Consider the following 16,923-nt stretch of genomic DNA (forward strand, 5'->3'; position numbering starts at 1 on the left):
AGTAGGTACCTGACCACCGAAGGGTACACGTCTACTGGCTTTAGTAACAGTATGTACCAGAGCGCCTCGCTGTACACACCTAAGCAGTAGGTACCTGACCACCGAAGGGTACACGTCTACTGGCTTTAGTAACAGTATGTACCTGAGCGCCTCGCTGTACACACCTAAGCAGTAGGTACCTGACCACCGAAGGGTACACGTCTACTGGCTTTAGAAATATTATGTACCTGAGCGCCTCGCTGTACACACCTGAGCAGTAGGTACCTGACCACCGAAGGGTACACGTCTACTGGCTTCAACATTAAGTACCTGAACTCCTCAGGGTACACGTCTATGCAGTAGGTACCTGACCACCGAATCGTACCTATCTACTGGCGTTAGAAGAACCGCTCACCGCAGCTCACTGAGTCTGTTGGCCTCAGTTACTTGACGGCCGCATTCAGTGAGCTTGCAGCATAGTGTTCGGCTAGCGGTGTGTCAACCGCCTTTGGAGAGGATTTACTGGACTACCGGTGATGTCTGTGGACTCACCGTCTACGTTGATCAACTGTGGGCCGGAGTCGTCAGATGCTGTTTAGTGGGACATTACATGAAGAAAAGGTTGGAGTGTTACACTGAACTGGGCCAGGACCGTAGTGTGACACTGAGGGACGTACGATGGAGTGGAACACTGAGATATGCACAGGACCGTAGTGGAACACTGAGATGAAAAGGGTGTCGTGGGACACTGAAGATGGCCTGGTTGTAGTGTACACTGAACAGTGTCGTGTGACTGACTTCGTGTCGTGAGAGGCAGTTGATTGTAATTTATTATTATAAAAATGTTATTTATAATTTATTGTTTTAGCATAGAGATATATATATATAGTGACAGTAGTGTCAAGAGTTGTACCCTGTGTAGGGTTATTAATTATATTTTAGTAAAATGCTAATTATAATTTATTATAGTAACATGTACAAATATCATAGTTCAAATACCTCTAGACCAAAGATAGTTGATTTTTATATATTAAAGATTAATTTATATTAATGTGTGTATTTATGTATCCCGAACTCTTTATTACAAAAGGAGTAAATCTTAATACCATCGTCTTTTAAAAATTACTTTTTTTGTAATAGTGTGTGTGTGTGTGTGTGTTGTGTGTGTGTGTGTGTGTGTTGTGTGTGTGTGTGTGTGTGTGTGTGTGTTGTGTGTGTGTGTGTGTGTTGTGTGTGTGTGTGTTGTGTGTGTGTTGTGTTTGTGTTGTGTGTGTGTGTGTGTGTGCGTGTGTGTGTGTGTGCGTGTGTGTGTGTGTGTGTGTGTGTGTGTGTGTGTGTGTGTGTGCGTGCGTGTGTGTGTGTTGTGTGTGTGTTGTGTGTGTGTGTGTGTGTGTTGTGTGTGTGTGTGTGTGTGTGTGTTGTGTGTGTGTGTGTGTGTTTTGTGTGTATGTTGTGTGTGCATGTGTGTGTGTGTGTTTGTGTGTATGTTGTGTGTGTGTGTGTGTGTGTGTGTGTGTGTGTGTGTGTGTGTGTGTGTGTGTGTGTGTGTGTGTGTGTGTGTGTGTGTGTGTATGTTTGTGTGTGTATGTATGTTTGTGTGTGTGTATGTTTGTGTGTGTATGTATGTTTGTGTGTGTGTATGTTGTGTGTGTGTTGTTTGTGTGTTGTGTAGTGTGTGTTTTAGTTTGTGTGTATTAGTGTGTGTTTTAGTGTGTTTACTCACTTAATTGTACCATGTATTCCTACAATAAATTCAAATCCTCTACAGTAAACAAAAGTGAGACTAAATAGTCTATAGCTAATTATCAGCCTTCTTATAGCCTTTGACAAAATAACATAACTTTGAGTAAAAAATACAGATTGCAATTAATACCCGCAAAACTAGCATTTGCGCTCACCAAACTTGTAAGGTAGTGCTGGTCCACAACCAAAATGCTTATGAGACCAGAGTAGCAATTTCCAACTAATTTTAGGTCACTGATAATGAATATCATGGTTTAAATTGTTTGTTAACTCTACTTTTCAATATACACCTATGTCACAATGGGTGCCAACAGGCTTGCGGCAGTGTGTTTCTTACCGCATTCACAGTCTCACTGCCCTTCATTATTGTTCAAGCAGTCATAGAAGGTGGTTGTGCTCTGCAAGTTTATATTTTGAAATGAAAGGTAGGCATTATTGGTATTGTGATGGGCTTGCAGGGCAGATACACCAAGTACTGCAGCTTTCTATGGAAATAGAACAGCTGTGCAAGAGGTACCTGCTACATCAGAGGGACTGGCCACATCGTCAATCATTGGAGCCTGGGTTGTAAAATGTTCAACATCCTCCTCTCATTGAACCAATCAAAATTTTGCTACCACCACTACGCACAAAACTGGGACTCATGAAAAACTTTGTCACAACAGGTTCCAACAGGCTTGCAGTAGTGTGTTTCTTACTACACTCACAGTCTCACTGCCCTTCATTATTGTTCCAGCAGTCATAGAAGGTGGTTGTGCTGTGCAAGTTTATATTTTGAGGTGAATGGTAGGTGATTTTATTAGCCAAACAATTTTTAAACTTATAATAAATATTCACTGAACAAGCTATTGATATGCATGTGAGGCATATTATATTTTTATTTTCCTAATGAGTGATATAAATACTTCTGCTTAGCCGTAATGCTCTGTATTATAATGATAAATTAATGAATAAATTTTCTGTTTATCTTCTAATTGTTTGTCGTTTTCTTCTTTCAGAGAGGATACACCAAGTACTGCTGCTTTCTATGTGAATGAGACAGTTGTGCAAGAGGTTCTCACTACATCAGGAGAGACTGGCCACCTTGTCAGTCATTGGAGCCTGGGATGAAAAATGTTCAACATCCACCTCTCATTGAATCAAACAAAATTTTGCTACCTCCACTACGCATAAAACTGGGGCTCATGAAAAATCTATGGACAAATCCGGTCAAGGATTCAAGTATTTAACATCAAAATTCCCCTCACTGAGTAATGCTAAGGTAAGAGAGGGAGTCTTTGATGGTCCTCAGATTCGAGACCTTCATGGGGAGGAGAAAGCTGCTTGGGAAGCATTCAAGTTAGTGGCAAAGGGATTTCTCAGAAGTAGAAGGGAAGGCAATTATGAAGAATTGGTGGAAAACCTCATCAAGGCTTACAAGAACATGGGATGTAACATGTCACTTAAAATCCACTTTTTTGGAATCGCATTTGGACTTTTTTCCAGCGAACTATGGGGCAATTACTGACGAACATGGTGAAAGGTTTCACCAAGCTATTTCATCCATGGAAAAATGGTACCAGGGCAAAGGAGGCATAAGAATGCTTACAGACTATTGCTGGACATTGGCAAGTGATGATACTTCAACCCACTATAAGCGTCGAGCAAAAAGGCAGAGAGTAGGTGCGGATTAGAGTTTAAAACATACTGACACTGTACGTTGTAATAAAATAATCAAAGATTACATGTCTCGTATCTTTAAACCTATAGCCAGTAAGCATTTTTCAAGGTGATATTTGGATTCAGGACGTGAAAATACATAAGAATTAACTAATCTCATTTAAGAAGCATACAACTTTTCAAAAATTGTTGACCAGCATTATCTAAGCAACTGTATTATGCCAACAGGTTTAACCCTTTGAGGGGTCTTGACCCCTGATCTGAAGCTTGTTCACAGGGTCCAAAACTCCTCCAAAAAAGTATGAAATTTGGTGGAAAACTTGCAGAAATGCACTGGTGAAAATTTAGCGTCTCGGTGCAGTTTTCACACTGGCGATTTCACCCTCTATGAGTCCTGTTTTAGGCCAATTCCATTGTTAGTCAACCAAATTCTTAGCAATGTTGCTAGTATGTCTTCCATTCTATTAACTGATCACAAGAAAGTGCCCATTCATTCATTTCAGCCACCCAGTAAAGAGATCAGATTTCAGTAATTTGACAGATTTCACACAAAATTAAAAAATGCAAGTTAAAAGATAATGTAGACATTACTGGCACTAAAACAATATTACCTCTGTTCATTAGTCACGTCCCCAGCCCTCTCCTAAATTACACTTTCTTTCCATTTTGAATTTTTATTCACACAAAATTTAAAATATTTACTCTGTTTCTTGGATAATAATATATAACCAGGAAATATTGATCATGGTTTACAGCATCCCAATAATTGAATCAGACCTAATAAAAACCCATAAAACAGACTTGGGTTTGTAGGGGGGCTTTACTCCTCCCCACCCCCTGGAATAGCAACAAAGATCAAACATTTCCGCTATTCTGAGATCAGTTTCAAGCTACTTCCAGTCCTGAATCCAATCAAAATCATCTCTGTTTTAGTAATATGTCTTCCAGTCTATCAAATGATACCCAAGAAACTGAGAATAAAATAACAACCATCCAAAAATACACTGCAAAGTCTCTATTTTAAACCACATGGTCAGTTTTTCTTTTTCCATCATGGGCAGCATGGGGCAGGTTTTTTTTTTTTACATACACACTTGCTGTAAAGACCCATTCTCTCGTATGTAGGGTTACCAGCCCCATCGTGCTAAATTCGAAGTCACTAGAATTTACGTGTAATATTGTGGCAGGGACCCTGAGCTCAAAGCCATGATATTACAACATGGACCCTGAAATGATTAAATACTGTATTTATTTATTGATTTATTTGTCTTTGCAAATAGTACATTGAGATTATGTACGTATTTATATTAATGGGTTGCAATGCAGAGAGCGCCTCTATTATGCCTACGCATTATGGGCAAAATGAGATATGAAAAAATGCTCAGAAAATACTCAAATGGTGGGCTTCAATAAATTTGATTAAGGGCCCCCCTCAAAACAACCTAGGAACTAATTGAAATGAGCCTCCCCTTTAAATTTTTGAAACATTCAGTAAACTAAATACAGTAGAGCCTCACTTATGTGGCAGGTTAAGTTCCTAATTTTTGCCGAAGAGCAAAAATCACCAAAAAGTGGAACATAATTTTTCACTCAAATGCATATAAAAGCCTGATAACATGTTGGCTTCTTTGCTTAAACATATGAAACCACCCTCTGCTAGTTTCAAATTGATCTTCAGCAGCTTCCTTGGTCTTCACAGAGTTGAAGAGACTTGAGGTCTTGCCATGGATGATGGCTCGGCTTGAAGGCATATTGTGGCTGGCTTTATCTTCAATCCACACCAGTAAAAGTGTTGCCATGTCAGTAATAAGCTATCACATTTTCTTATGACCTTAGTGTTCACTGGTGTAGCACCTTTAATTTCCTTCAACACTTTCACCTTACAGTTCACAATTGTACTGTTTGGTGAGCCAAAGGTAGCTTATGTACTATTTCAGCCATAGACATACCTTGCTAACGGAGTCCAATCATTTCTAACTTGACGTTCAAAGTAAGAAGCTTAAGGCTCCTTTTTTTGTCACAACTACTCTTAGATGTCATTGTAAATAACACAGAATATTATATATAATATACAAAATAACTTAAAAACGTTTAAAACATAGGAAAATTGACAGAATACAGAGAAACGCAGAGAGCACACAAATGCTGTAAACAAGATTGAATCACCAACAATAAAATGGTGCTGGACACCCTTTCCTGACTCCGCTGTTGAGCACGTCAGACCAGAAAAAGCAGAACAAATACAGTGGTACCTCGGGATACAAATTTTTTTCGTTCCAGAAGGCTGGTTGAGTACCGATACTGAACGAATTTCTTCCCAAAAAGAATAATGTAAATCAGATTAATCCTTTTCAGACCCCCAAAAATACTTACAAAAGCACTTACATATATACACTTACATAATTGTTCGAGTTTTGAGCTGTTCGTATCCTGAGGTACCACTGTACTGAACATAATGAACAACGCATATCATTTAAAACCGCCGAATTAGTGGGGCGCTGTAAAATGGGTCTACTGTAACTTTGCAACAATAGGGTCAAATCTTGCTAGCAACATCTTAAATTTCCATGCTGTGGTTTAGTTTAATATCTTTACCATGCACCCCATACTCATCCTGTGGGCAGTAATCAAAAGATTACAGAGGCACATAATGGGTCTAGGGGCTGGCCCCAAAGTTTTGTATTAATGTTGGTAGAATTACTGACAGTCAGGTAAATGGACAGAAGTGCAACTAATGTGACATTTTATTGTAGCAACATTTCGCTTCTCAGGAGCTTTATAAAGCCATTACAAACAATACATGGACAAAGAGGGTATATATAGGCTTAGAGTGAGGTGTAATAAATACTAGTAGTAGTGGTAGTAGTAGTACGTAGTAATATTAGTGGTTGTAGTGGTAGCACCCCAGAGTTTCGCGATTAATCCTTTCCAGAGTCTGCCAACTGGCAAAATTCACGATTGGCGAATCCATTTTCCCCATAAGAAATAATGGAAATCCAATTAATCTGTTTCAGACACCCAAAAGTATTAACAAAAAATAATTTTTTTAAGGATTAAATATAGATTTACATACAGAAAACAATGACAAATAAATATAAAGCACTAATAAAATGGATAAATGAACATTTAACCCTTTGACTGTTGCAGGCCCCTTTCTGAAACTGTCATTCTATGTCGATAAATTTTTAGAAAAAAAAATTATTTTTTCTTATGAAATGATAGAGAATCTTTTCCCGATGGTAATGACACCAAAAGTACGAAATTTGGTCAAAAACTCACAGAATTACGCTCCCGCAAAGTTAGCGGTCTCGGCAACATATATGCATCGGCAATTTCGCCGATTTTGAGCTTTGTTTTTGGTCAGTTCCGTTGTTCCAGTTGACCAAACTCATAGCTTTTTCTTTAGAACTCCACTTTTTTCTATCAGTTGAGTACAAGAAACCACCCATTTACCGATTTGAACTACCCAATAAAGTGGTCAGAAATTGGCAATTTGGCCAATTTCACGCAAATTAAAAAAGATGCCAATTTCAAAATAGGGTCCAGAATAAACGATGTAGACATTCTTGGCACTAAAATAACATATCCTCTGTTCATTAGTCACATCTCTAGGCCCCTCTTTTATTACTATTGCTTTCTATTTTGATTTTTTATTCATACAAAAAAAAAAATAAAAAATTTGCTGTTATGCAGGCAACAATGTTTAACAAATCTATAGCTTCCTCAACCTTCCCATCCATACTCAAGACAGCAAGGGTCACCCTGATCCACAAAGGTGGAGATCCAACTGATTTGAATAATTGCAGACTCATATCAAACTTGCCCTTACTCTCCAAGATATTTGAAAAAATAATACACAAGCGACTTTACTCCTACCTTACATCCAACAACATACTTAACCCATGCCAGTTTGGATTTAGACCAAAAAAAAGCACGAATGATGCTATTATACAAATGCTTGACCTAATATACACAGCTCTCAATAAGAATGAATATCCCCTGGGGCTCTTTATAGACCAAAGAAAAGCGTTTGACACAGTTGACCACAATTTCTTGCACTTCAAACTGAATCGTTACGGCATGAGAGGACATTCTCTTGACTACCTAAAATCCTATCTTAACGATGGACACCAGTATGTACATGCAAATGGAGTCAACTCCGCTATCCAACCTGTAGCTGTACCCCAAGGTAGTGTCCTAGGCCCACTCCTCTTTCTCATCTACATCAATGATCTCCCCAATGCATCCCAACTCCTTACACCAGTTCTATTTACAGATGACACTACATTTGTCTACTCCCATTCAGACCCAACTGTGCTTGAAAACACTGTAAACAATGAACTGCTGAAGATATATGCTTGGATGATGACCAACAAATTCACACTCAACATAGACAAAACTTACTTCATGTTGTTTGGCAACAGAGCCTCAAATATTCAACTCAACATACTGTTAAATGGTTCCCCTATATCAAGACACACGGAGTGCAAATTTCTAGGTCTTCTCCTTGACTGTAATCTTAAATTTCAGTCTCATACCCATCACATAGCCAAGAAAATTTCCAAATCAGTTGGAATCCTTTCCAAGATACGCTACTATGTACCACAAACAACTCTCCTTACCCTGTACCACTCTCTTAATATATCCTTACCTCACCTGTGGTATCTGTGCCTGGGGCTCAACCATCTGCTGTGCGGGTTATAACCAGCTCCTGTGCTAGACAGCACACCCCATCACTTTTCAAAAGACTCAACTTGCTAAATATGCAAGACATACACTCTTATTATTGTGCTTGCTACATATACAGAACTTTAAACTTCACTGTAAACCCTCCCCTAAAACTACTCCTCGACAGCTACAATAGAATGCACAGTCACAATACAAGGCATAAGGCACTTTTCAACATCGCTCAAGTAAGACTCTCACTATGCAAGAACACTATGCACATAAAAGGCCCAAAGATCTGGAACTGGCTACCAGAACAAGTCAAGGATCCCCAGACAACTTATAAATTTAGGACTCTGCAAAAAAAAATTATCTCATCTCACAATATTAACCAAATCAACCAAACATCTACTGACTAGTTTTATCATGTGACCTCCTGGCTTTTAATTCTGCCATTCCATAAAATATTACCACCTGCACCATTCCTTGTAAATTAGATTTTGTACTAAGTATACATAAGATTTATTAAGTCCAAATAAGATTGTAAAACAGCTAACCACTATTCTATGTTTAGTTTTAAGTATAATTACTATGTACTATTATCTTATCTAGTTTTAATTAGTTACTATGTATTAGGATTAGTTTGCCCGAAATGCCTTGGCATGATAGTGGTTTTCTTTGTACTTAGCAAATCAAAATTGTAATTACACATTGTAACCTTTACAAAGAAATAAACTTATTATTATTATTTTTATTTTATTATTATTATCACACTGCCCGATTCCCACCAAGGCAGGGTGGCCCGAAAAAGAAAAACTTTCACCATCATTCACTCCATCACTGTCTTGCCAGAAGGGTGCTTTACACTACAGTTTTTAAACTGCAACATTAACACCCCTCCTTCAGAGTTCAGGCACTGTTCTTCCCATCTCCAGGACTCATCTCCGGCCTGCCGGTTTCCCTGAACCCCTTCATAAATGTTACTTTGCTCACACTCCAACAGCACGTCAAGTATTAAAAACCATTTGTCTCCATTCACTCCTATCAAACACGCTCACGCATGCCTGCTGGAAGTCCAAGCCCCTCGCACACAAAACCTCCTTTACCCCCTCCCTCCAACCTTTCCTAGGCCGACCCCTACCCCGCCTTCCTTCCACTACAGACTGATACACTCTTGAAGTCACTCTTTCGCTCCATTCTCTCTACATGTCCGAACCACCTCAACAACCCTTCCTCAGCCCTCTGGACAACAGTTTTGGTAATCCCGCACCTCCTCCTAACTTCCAAACTACAAATTCTCTGCATTATATTCACACCACACATTGCCCTCAGACATGACATCTCCACTGCCTCCAGCCTTCTCCTCGCTGCAACATTCATCACCCATGCTTCACACCCATATAAGAGCGCTGGTAAAACTATACTCTCATACATTTCCCTCTTTGCCTCCAAGGACAAAGTTCTTTGTCTCCACAGACTCCTAAGTGCACCACTCACCCTTTTCCCCTCATCAATTCTATGATTCACCTCATATTTCATAGACCCATCCACTGGCACGTCCACTCCCAAATATCTGAATACATTCACCTCCTCCATACTCTCTCCCTCCAATCTGATATCCAATCTTTCATCACCTAATCTTTTTGTTATCCTCATAACCTTACTCTTTCCTGTATTCTCTTTTAATTTTCTTCTTTTGCACACCCTACGAAATTCATCCACCAATCTCTGCAACTTCTCTTCAGAATCTCCCAAGAGCACAGTGTCATCAGCAAAGAGCAGCTGTGACAACTCCCACTTTGTGTGTGATTCTTTATCTTTTAACTCCACGCCTCTTGCCAAGACCCTCGCATTTACTTCTCTTACAACCCCATCTATAAATATATTAAACAACCACGGTGACATCACACATCCTTGTCTAAGGCCTACTTTTACTGGGAAATAATTTCCCTCTTTCCTACATACCCTAACTTGAGCCTCACTATCCTCGTAAAAACTCTTCACTGCTTTCAGTAACCTACCTCCTACACCATACACCTGCAACATCTGCCACATTGCCCCCCTATCCACCCTGTCATACGCCTTTTCCAAATCCATAAATGCCACAAAAACCTCTTTAGCCTTATCTAAATACTGTTCACTTATATGTTTCACTGTAAACAAATCCTGTGAGAATAAAAATTCAAAGTGGAGAGCAAAAGAAATGTAAGAGGCCTTGGGATGTGACTAATGAATAGATAAAATGTTATTTTAGTGCCGGGAATGTCTGTCTTGTTTATTCTGGACCCTATTTGGAAATTGGCATCTTTTGAAATTTGTGTGAATTTGGCAAAATTGCCAGTTTCTGACCACTTATTGGATAGTTGAAATCGGTAAATGGGTGGTTTCTTGTACTCATTCAATATAAAAAGTGGAGTTCTAACGAAATAGTTATGATTTTTGTCGACTGGTACATTGGAATTTGCCGAAAGTAGGGCTCAAAGTGGGCAAAATCGCCGATGCGTAAACATCGTCAAGACCGCTAACTTTGCGAGAGCATAATTCCGTAAGTTTTCCATCAAATTTCATACTTTTGGTGTCATTATGATCGGAAAAGGGTTCTCTATCATTCCATAAGATAAAATAATTTTTTTTTTGTGTTTCAAAAAAAATTCGACCCTGAGAACAAGTTTAGGAGAGGGCCTCTTGACCCTGAAAGGGTTAAATTTGAGTTTGATGTCAGAGTGAATATCCAAGGATTTTCCCTCATATTGTCTTTCAAGGTGTGTATTAACAGTCTTTGTTTAGTTGTATATTTTTAGCTTTATTCTCAAATATTATCTCAGGATTTATCAATATTGCATGCTATTTTATTTGTTGCTAACCAAGCTGATACAAATATAAAGCATGATGTTAGATAAGTCTTGGTAGAAACACTGAGAGCAATACAGGCTGTGTTAAAATATTACTGTACCACAGTATACAGTAGGGCCCCACTTTTATGGGAGGTTAGGTTCCAGGCTACCTCCGTAAAGCAGAAATCTCCGTAAAGCAGAACACCCTTTTTTTCCACTTATAAATGCATATAAATACCAGATAACAAGTTTACACTAACATATATTAAGTTACCAATAGAACTAGGCATTAAAAAACAATAAATAAGTAAAATACACATATAGTACACTCATTACGTACTTACCTTAAAATGTGTGTAGTCTTAATCTAGGGTGAGATGAGTAGCATTTATTGTAAGAAATCAAGTGTGGTATCTGTGGTAGCCAGCCAGGCTACCATACCAGGCCAACCCACCCACACATAATATTCTATGACATTTAAGCGTCCCAGAGCGATAAAATGCATATACAGTTCACTCGTTACTTGCCTTCAAATATTTGTAGTCTTAATGTAGGGTCAAAGATGAGTCAATGAGATGAAATAAATGAGAGAGAAAGAGAATGAGTACATGAGAGAGGACAGGCGTGGAGTTATGTAAACAAACCAGGTGTATGCGAATTTTGTGAACAAACCAGGCGTACACGTCGTCTGGTTTGTGTACAAGTTACATTGTGTACAAGTTGTCTCTGCGTTGATACAGTAGAATAATTAAGGAACACTCCCATTCTCATGTAACACCATTTTTAGAAGAAATGACGCTCTGAGTGAAGGCATACAAAAGGAATAATTTTCTATAGTTACTCCCAGTAACACATTTTCTCTTGTTGGACTAGAGAAAACGTTATTTTTGCCATCACTTGTACAAGTTGCCTGGCTACCACATCTCATATTTATGTTTATTTATTCTACTCTGGGGTGTATTTATCATCATTATATAACGAGCTTGTTTGGTAGCTGTAGAGCGGGTGTGAATGATATACTTCTTCGGAGGCTTCTTTGTTTATTGAAAACTAGTGTTGGGTTACACAGGCTTGTGTGTTTGTGCCCATGGCCCGGGCAGGGCCATGCCCACGAGAGTGAGCTGGGAGGCCTTGTGTCTTGATGCCAGGCCGCTGTGTGAGTGAGGGTGAGGCAAGTCTGGGCATACTGAAGTGGCAAGGCCTATAGATGGCAGCACCTGAGTGGCGTGAAATATGATCTAAGCTGGCAGACAGCATGGGCTGTCTGTGCAGACAGTACAGGCTGTCTACAATTATATGTTATTGTGTTTATTATATAATTTTGAAAAATCATAGATTGATTAATGAAAATGTGTATATTAATGTAATATACAACATTTAATGAGACTCAGTGATTATTATTGAGTCACAGACCGGGCCATGGGGGTGTTGACCTCCAGAACTCTCTCCAGGTAAACTCCAGGTAATTACTATTATTACTAATATGGCATCTCGAGACATAAAAGACACTTTTTGATTTTAATGTGTACCTGCACGCTAGCACAGTGTGTAAGTTTATTTAGGTGTAGGTATCCATAATTATAATTATCAGAATACACCTACTATCCGACTTACGACCGAGCTTGGCTCTGACTAACCAGTCGTAAGTCAAAATGGATATAAGTTGAACCTTACTACTGAATATAAGCATCACATTAAGTAATGATTTTATTTTGTTGTTTTATTTTGGTATTTAATTTTTTACTTTTTATGCTGTTAGTACAGTACAGTGGACCCCCGCTTAACGATCACCTCCCAATGCGACCAATGTAAGTGTATTTATGTAAGTGCGTTTGTACATGTGTGTTTGGGGGTCTGAAATGGACTAATCTACTTCACAATATTCCTTATGGGAACAAATTCGGTCAGTACTGGCACCTGAACATACTTCTGGAATGAAAAAATATTGTTAACCGGGGGTCCACTGTATTTTATATTGTAAGGTTTAGGAGAAGCACTGTGTACAACACAAACAGTTGTTTATTTCCCAGAACATTTGCATACAAAACATGGTCGTAAGTTGAGTGGTCGTATTTCGAGCAGGTCGTAAGTCGGATGGTAGGTGTATACAGTGGACCCCCCGGTTAACGATATTTTTTCACTCCATAAGTATGTTCAGGTGCCAGTACTGACCGAATTTATTCCCATAAGGAATATTGTGAAGTAGATTAGTCCATTTCAGACCCCCAAACATACATGTACAAATGCACTTACATAAATACACTTACATAATTGGTCACATTCGGAGGTAATCGTTATGCGGGGGTCCACTGTATATGAAATATGTAATAACTTTTAAAAACACTTGAAATTTTGGAGTTTCCAGATGTAATGGAGAGATGTGGTGCTTACAGAGCTCATGGAGAATGTAAACAAACTGGGTGGAGCATGGTGACCATATTAGAAAGTCAGGTGGGGGGAGCCATATAGCAAGTTTTGGTCATAATTTGAAATGTCCGTATTGGCAGAATGCCTTAAAGCGGAGCCCTACTGTATTTATATATGTGTGTAATTAGATATATCATTAAATATCTACCTGCATTTGATTCTGATTTTAAATTTTTTCCTTGTGAGTTTGTCTATGCTCTTATTGCTTATGCGTGTTTTATTATGATTTTGTAGTGCTATATAAGTACAATACTGTACATATTTTATAACAGTGTAGTTCTGAACAGTATTGCATATATTAGGAAGAATCTGGTTTGTTTACACAGTATTTTATTGAAGTTGGAGGAAAAATGCTTCTGAATTATTTTTTTGTAAACAAATACAGTGTTTGATGGTGAATTAATATTTATTGATGACAATGAGATAATTTTAAGTGATGTTGACATTTCAGTTGCCGTGTCGGACAGGCCCACAAACACAACACTCAAGATTCAACGTGGAGCAGAACAAGGAGTACCTCATCCAGATTAGCAGATACAAATTTTCATTAGTTATCTCGGGCCTTTATAAGATTCTACAGAAAGTCAACGAAATGGTATGTAGTTGGAAGGGGTGGATGAAAGGAGGAGATGGTGAAGGATTTGGGGTAAAAAAGAGTGACACTCTCAGGGTCGCCTTCAGGCTAACTGATCTATTTTATTATATAGTGTATTAAGATTAATGTTTTATAATAACTTCTTATTGATTTTTAAAACATGTAACAAAGAACATATACAGTGGACCCCCGACATTCGATATTAATCCGTTCCTTAGAGCTCATCGAATGTCGAAAATATCGAAAGCCGAATTAATTTTCCCCATAAGAAATAATGGAAATCAAATTAATCTGTGCAAGACACCCAAAAGTATGCAAAAAAAATTTTGCCACATGAAATATTAAGTTTAATGCAATAGAATAATTACAATAACAACAATAACAATAGATTAATAACAATAGAATAATTGACACTTATCATTAATGAAGATCTGGTGATGATTGGTAGGATGGGAGGAGGGGAGAGTGTGGATGGTGTTAGTGTTTAGAAAGGGAATCTCCTTCCATTAGGACTTGAACTGGCAGCCTCACCATGCCTTACCACATTGTGTATGCCACTACGATTCTTAAATCTTTCAAACCAACCTTTGCTGGCCTTAAATTCACTCACATCACCACTAGTTGCAGGCAATTTCTTTACCAAATTATCATGCACTCCGACACACGCATTCCATTTTCGTACTTTGCAATTACCTCTTTCTTCATTTCAATAGTCATTAGCACCTTTTTTCTTGAAGGGTTGGCACTAGAAGCTTTCTTGGGGCCCATGATTACTTATTTTGCAGAAACAAGCACCAAAAACAGTGATAATATGGATATACGGAATGTACCGAATGTATCCTTAGATGCGCGCACACTCTCTGGCTTGGCACACACGGGGCAGTTCAGGCCACACGTGGACACGTCTCATACGAATCGTATTGAATGTCGGGTTTTCCATCGAATGTCGAGGCGAAATTTTTGCGTTAAAATGCATCGAATGTCGGATTTATCGAATGTCGGATTTATCGAATGTCGATGCCATCGAATGTGGGGGGTCCACTGTACTATATCCTCTGGAATTTCATCAATACTGTGCAATTTCCTGTACAGTGGACCCCCGGTTAGCGATATTTTTTCACTCCTGAAGTATGTTCAGGTGCCAGTACTGACCGAATTTGTTCCCATAAGGAATATTGTGAAGTAGATTAGTCCATTTCAGACCCCAAAACATACACGTTACAAACGCACTTACATAAATACACTTAAATAATTGGTTGCATTCGGAGGTGATCGTTATGCGGGGGCCCACTGTATTTATTTTAAATAATATTTGATTTTATAGGGGCTTTGACCTTTTTTTTTTTCTTTATTGAATATCCATGCCATAAGCCTAAATGAAGTGTGAAGTTTTGCCCCCACTAATGGGGATGAGTTTAATATTGTTATGTATTTTTAATTGTATCAAAAATACTTTGATAGAACTGTATTAAATAATTGGTTGAATATAAATACACAATGCCGTGATTGAAACAGTACACAGATAACCCACACATTGGAGAATTTATTTATTTATTTATTTATTTATTTTATGTCTTTGCAAACAGTACATTGAGATTTTGTATTTACAATAGTGGGTTGCAATGCAAAGAGAGCCTCTGTTATGCCTAGGCATTATGGGCCAACTTAACATTATTGGCTTACAGTCTTCTTAATACTAAGAAGTATATCATAGTTGTACAGTAGGATAGTAATTATTTCATAGTTGTAATTTTCTGTCTCATAAACACGCTAGATAACAGGGATATCTTGCTACTCCTACTTACACTTTGGTCACACTTCACAGACATGCACATGCATATATGTATACATACATCTAGGTTTTTCTCCTTTTTCTAAATAGCTCTTGTTCTTCTTTATTTCTTCTATTGTCCATGGGGAAGTGGAAAAGAATCTTTCCTCCATAAGCCATGCGTGTCGTATGAGGCGACTAAAATGCCGGGAGCGATGGGCTAGTAACCCCTTTTCCTGTAGACATTTACTAAAAAAGAGAAGAAGAAAAACTTTATAAAACTGGGGTGCTTGAATGTGCGTGGATGTAGTGCAGATGACAAGAAACAGATGATTGCTGATGTTATGAATGAAAAGAAGTTGGATGTCCTGGCCCTAAGCGAAACAAAGCTGAAGGGGGTAGTGGAGTTTCGGTGGGGGGAAATAAATGGGATTAAATCTGGAGTATCTGAGAGAGTTAGAGCTAAGGAAGGGGTAGCAGTAATGTTGAAGGATCAGTTATGGAAGGAGAAAAGAGAATATGAATGTGTAAATTCAAGAATTATGCGGATTAAAGTAAAGGTTGGATGCGAAAAGTGGGTCTTAACCCCTTCAGGGTCCAAGGCCCAAATCTGAAGTGGTGCCCCAGTGTCCAAGAATTTAAAAAAAAAAAAATTTGTTATTCTTTCTTATGAAATGGTAGAGATTCTTTTTGTGAAGGTAATAAAACAAAAAATACGAAATTTGATGGAAAATTGACGAAATTATGCTCTCGCGAATTTTGATGTGTCAGCGATATTGACGAATCGGTGATTTTTCCGACTTTGACTCCCATTTTAGGCCAATTACATTATTCCAGTCAACCAAATTCTTAGCTATTTCACTAGTATTACTTCTATTCTATCGATTGAGCACAAGAAATCGCCAAGTCAACTGTTTCAACTACAAAATAAAGTGATCGGAAATTGTTAATTTGGCCAATTTAACACAAAGTTCAAAATATTCCAATTTCAAAATAGGGTCCAGAATAAACAATGTAGGTATTCCTGGAACTAAACTAACATTTTTTCTGTTCATTAGTTGCAATTTGAGGCTTTACCAATAAATTCCATTTTGATTTTTTATTCACATAATGAATTTTCATTCACACCAAAAAATAGAAGATTTACTGTTATGCAGTACTGTAATAATTGTATAAATATCATCACCATATTTGTGAAAGTATATTAGACCCATCAGCTGGCGTGTATTAGACGTGTGAGGTCATTTGTT

At 38.2% G+C, this 16,923-nt stretch overlaps 1 protein-coding gene across 10 annotated transcripts in view; it reads left to right on the forward strand.

The window, feature by feature from the left end:
• Window positions 1-16,923, forward strand: part of Nf1 (neurofibromin 1) — a 644,633-nt gene that overhangs the window by 4,165 nt on the left and 623,545 nt on the right. For all 10 annotated transcript variants that reach the window (XR_011392599.1, XM_053781766.2, XM_053781772.2 and 7 more), the window contains exon 2: window positions 13,759-13,902. Coding sequence is in view for 9 of the 10 variants with exons in the window: in XM_053781766.2 (XP_053637741.1) it covers window positions 13,759-13,902 (144 nt within the window). In the remaining variant the exon portion in view is untranslated. The remainder of the gene's footprint in view (window positions 1-13,758; window positions 13,903-16,923) is intronic.

Source organism: Cherax quadricarinatus, chromosome 30 (assembly GCF_038502225.1).
Source record: "Cherax quadricarinatus isolate ZL_2023a chromosome 30, ASM3850222v1, whole genome shotgun sequence".
NCBI lineage: Eukaryota > Metazoa > Arthropoda > Malacostraca > Decapoda > Parastacidae > Cherax > Cherax quadricarinatus.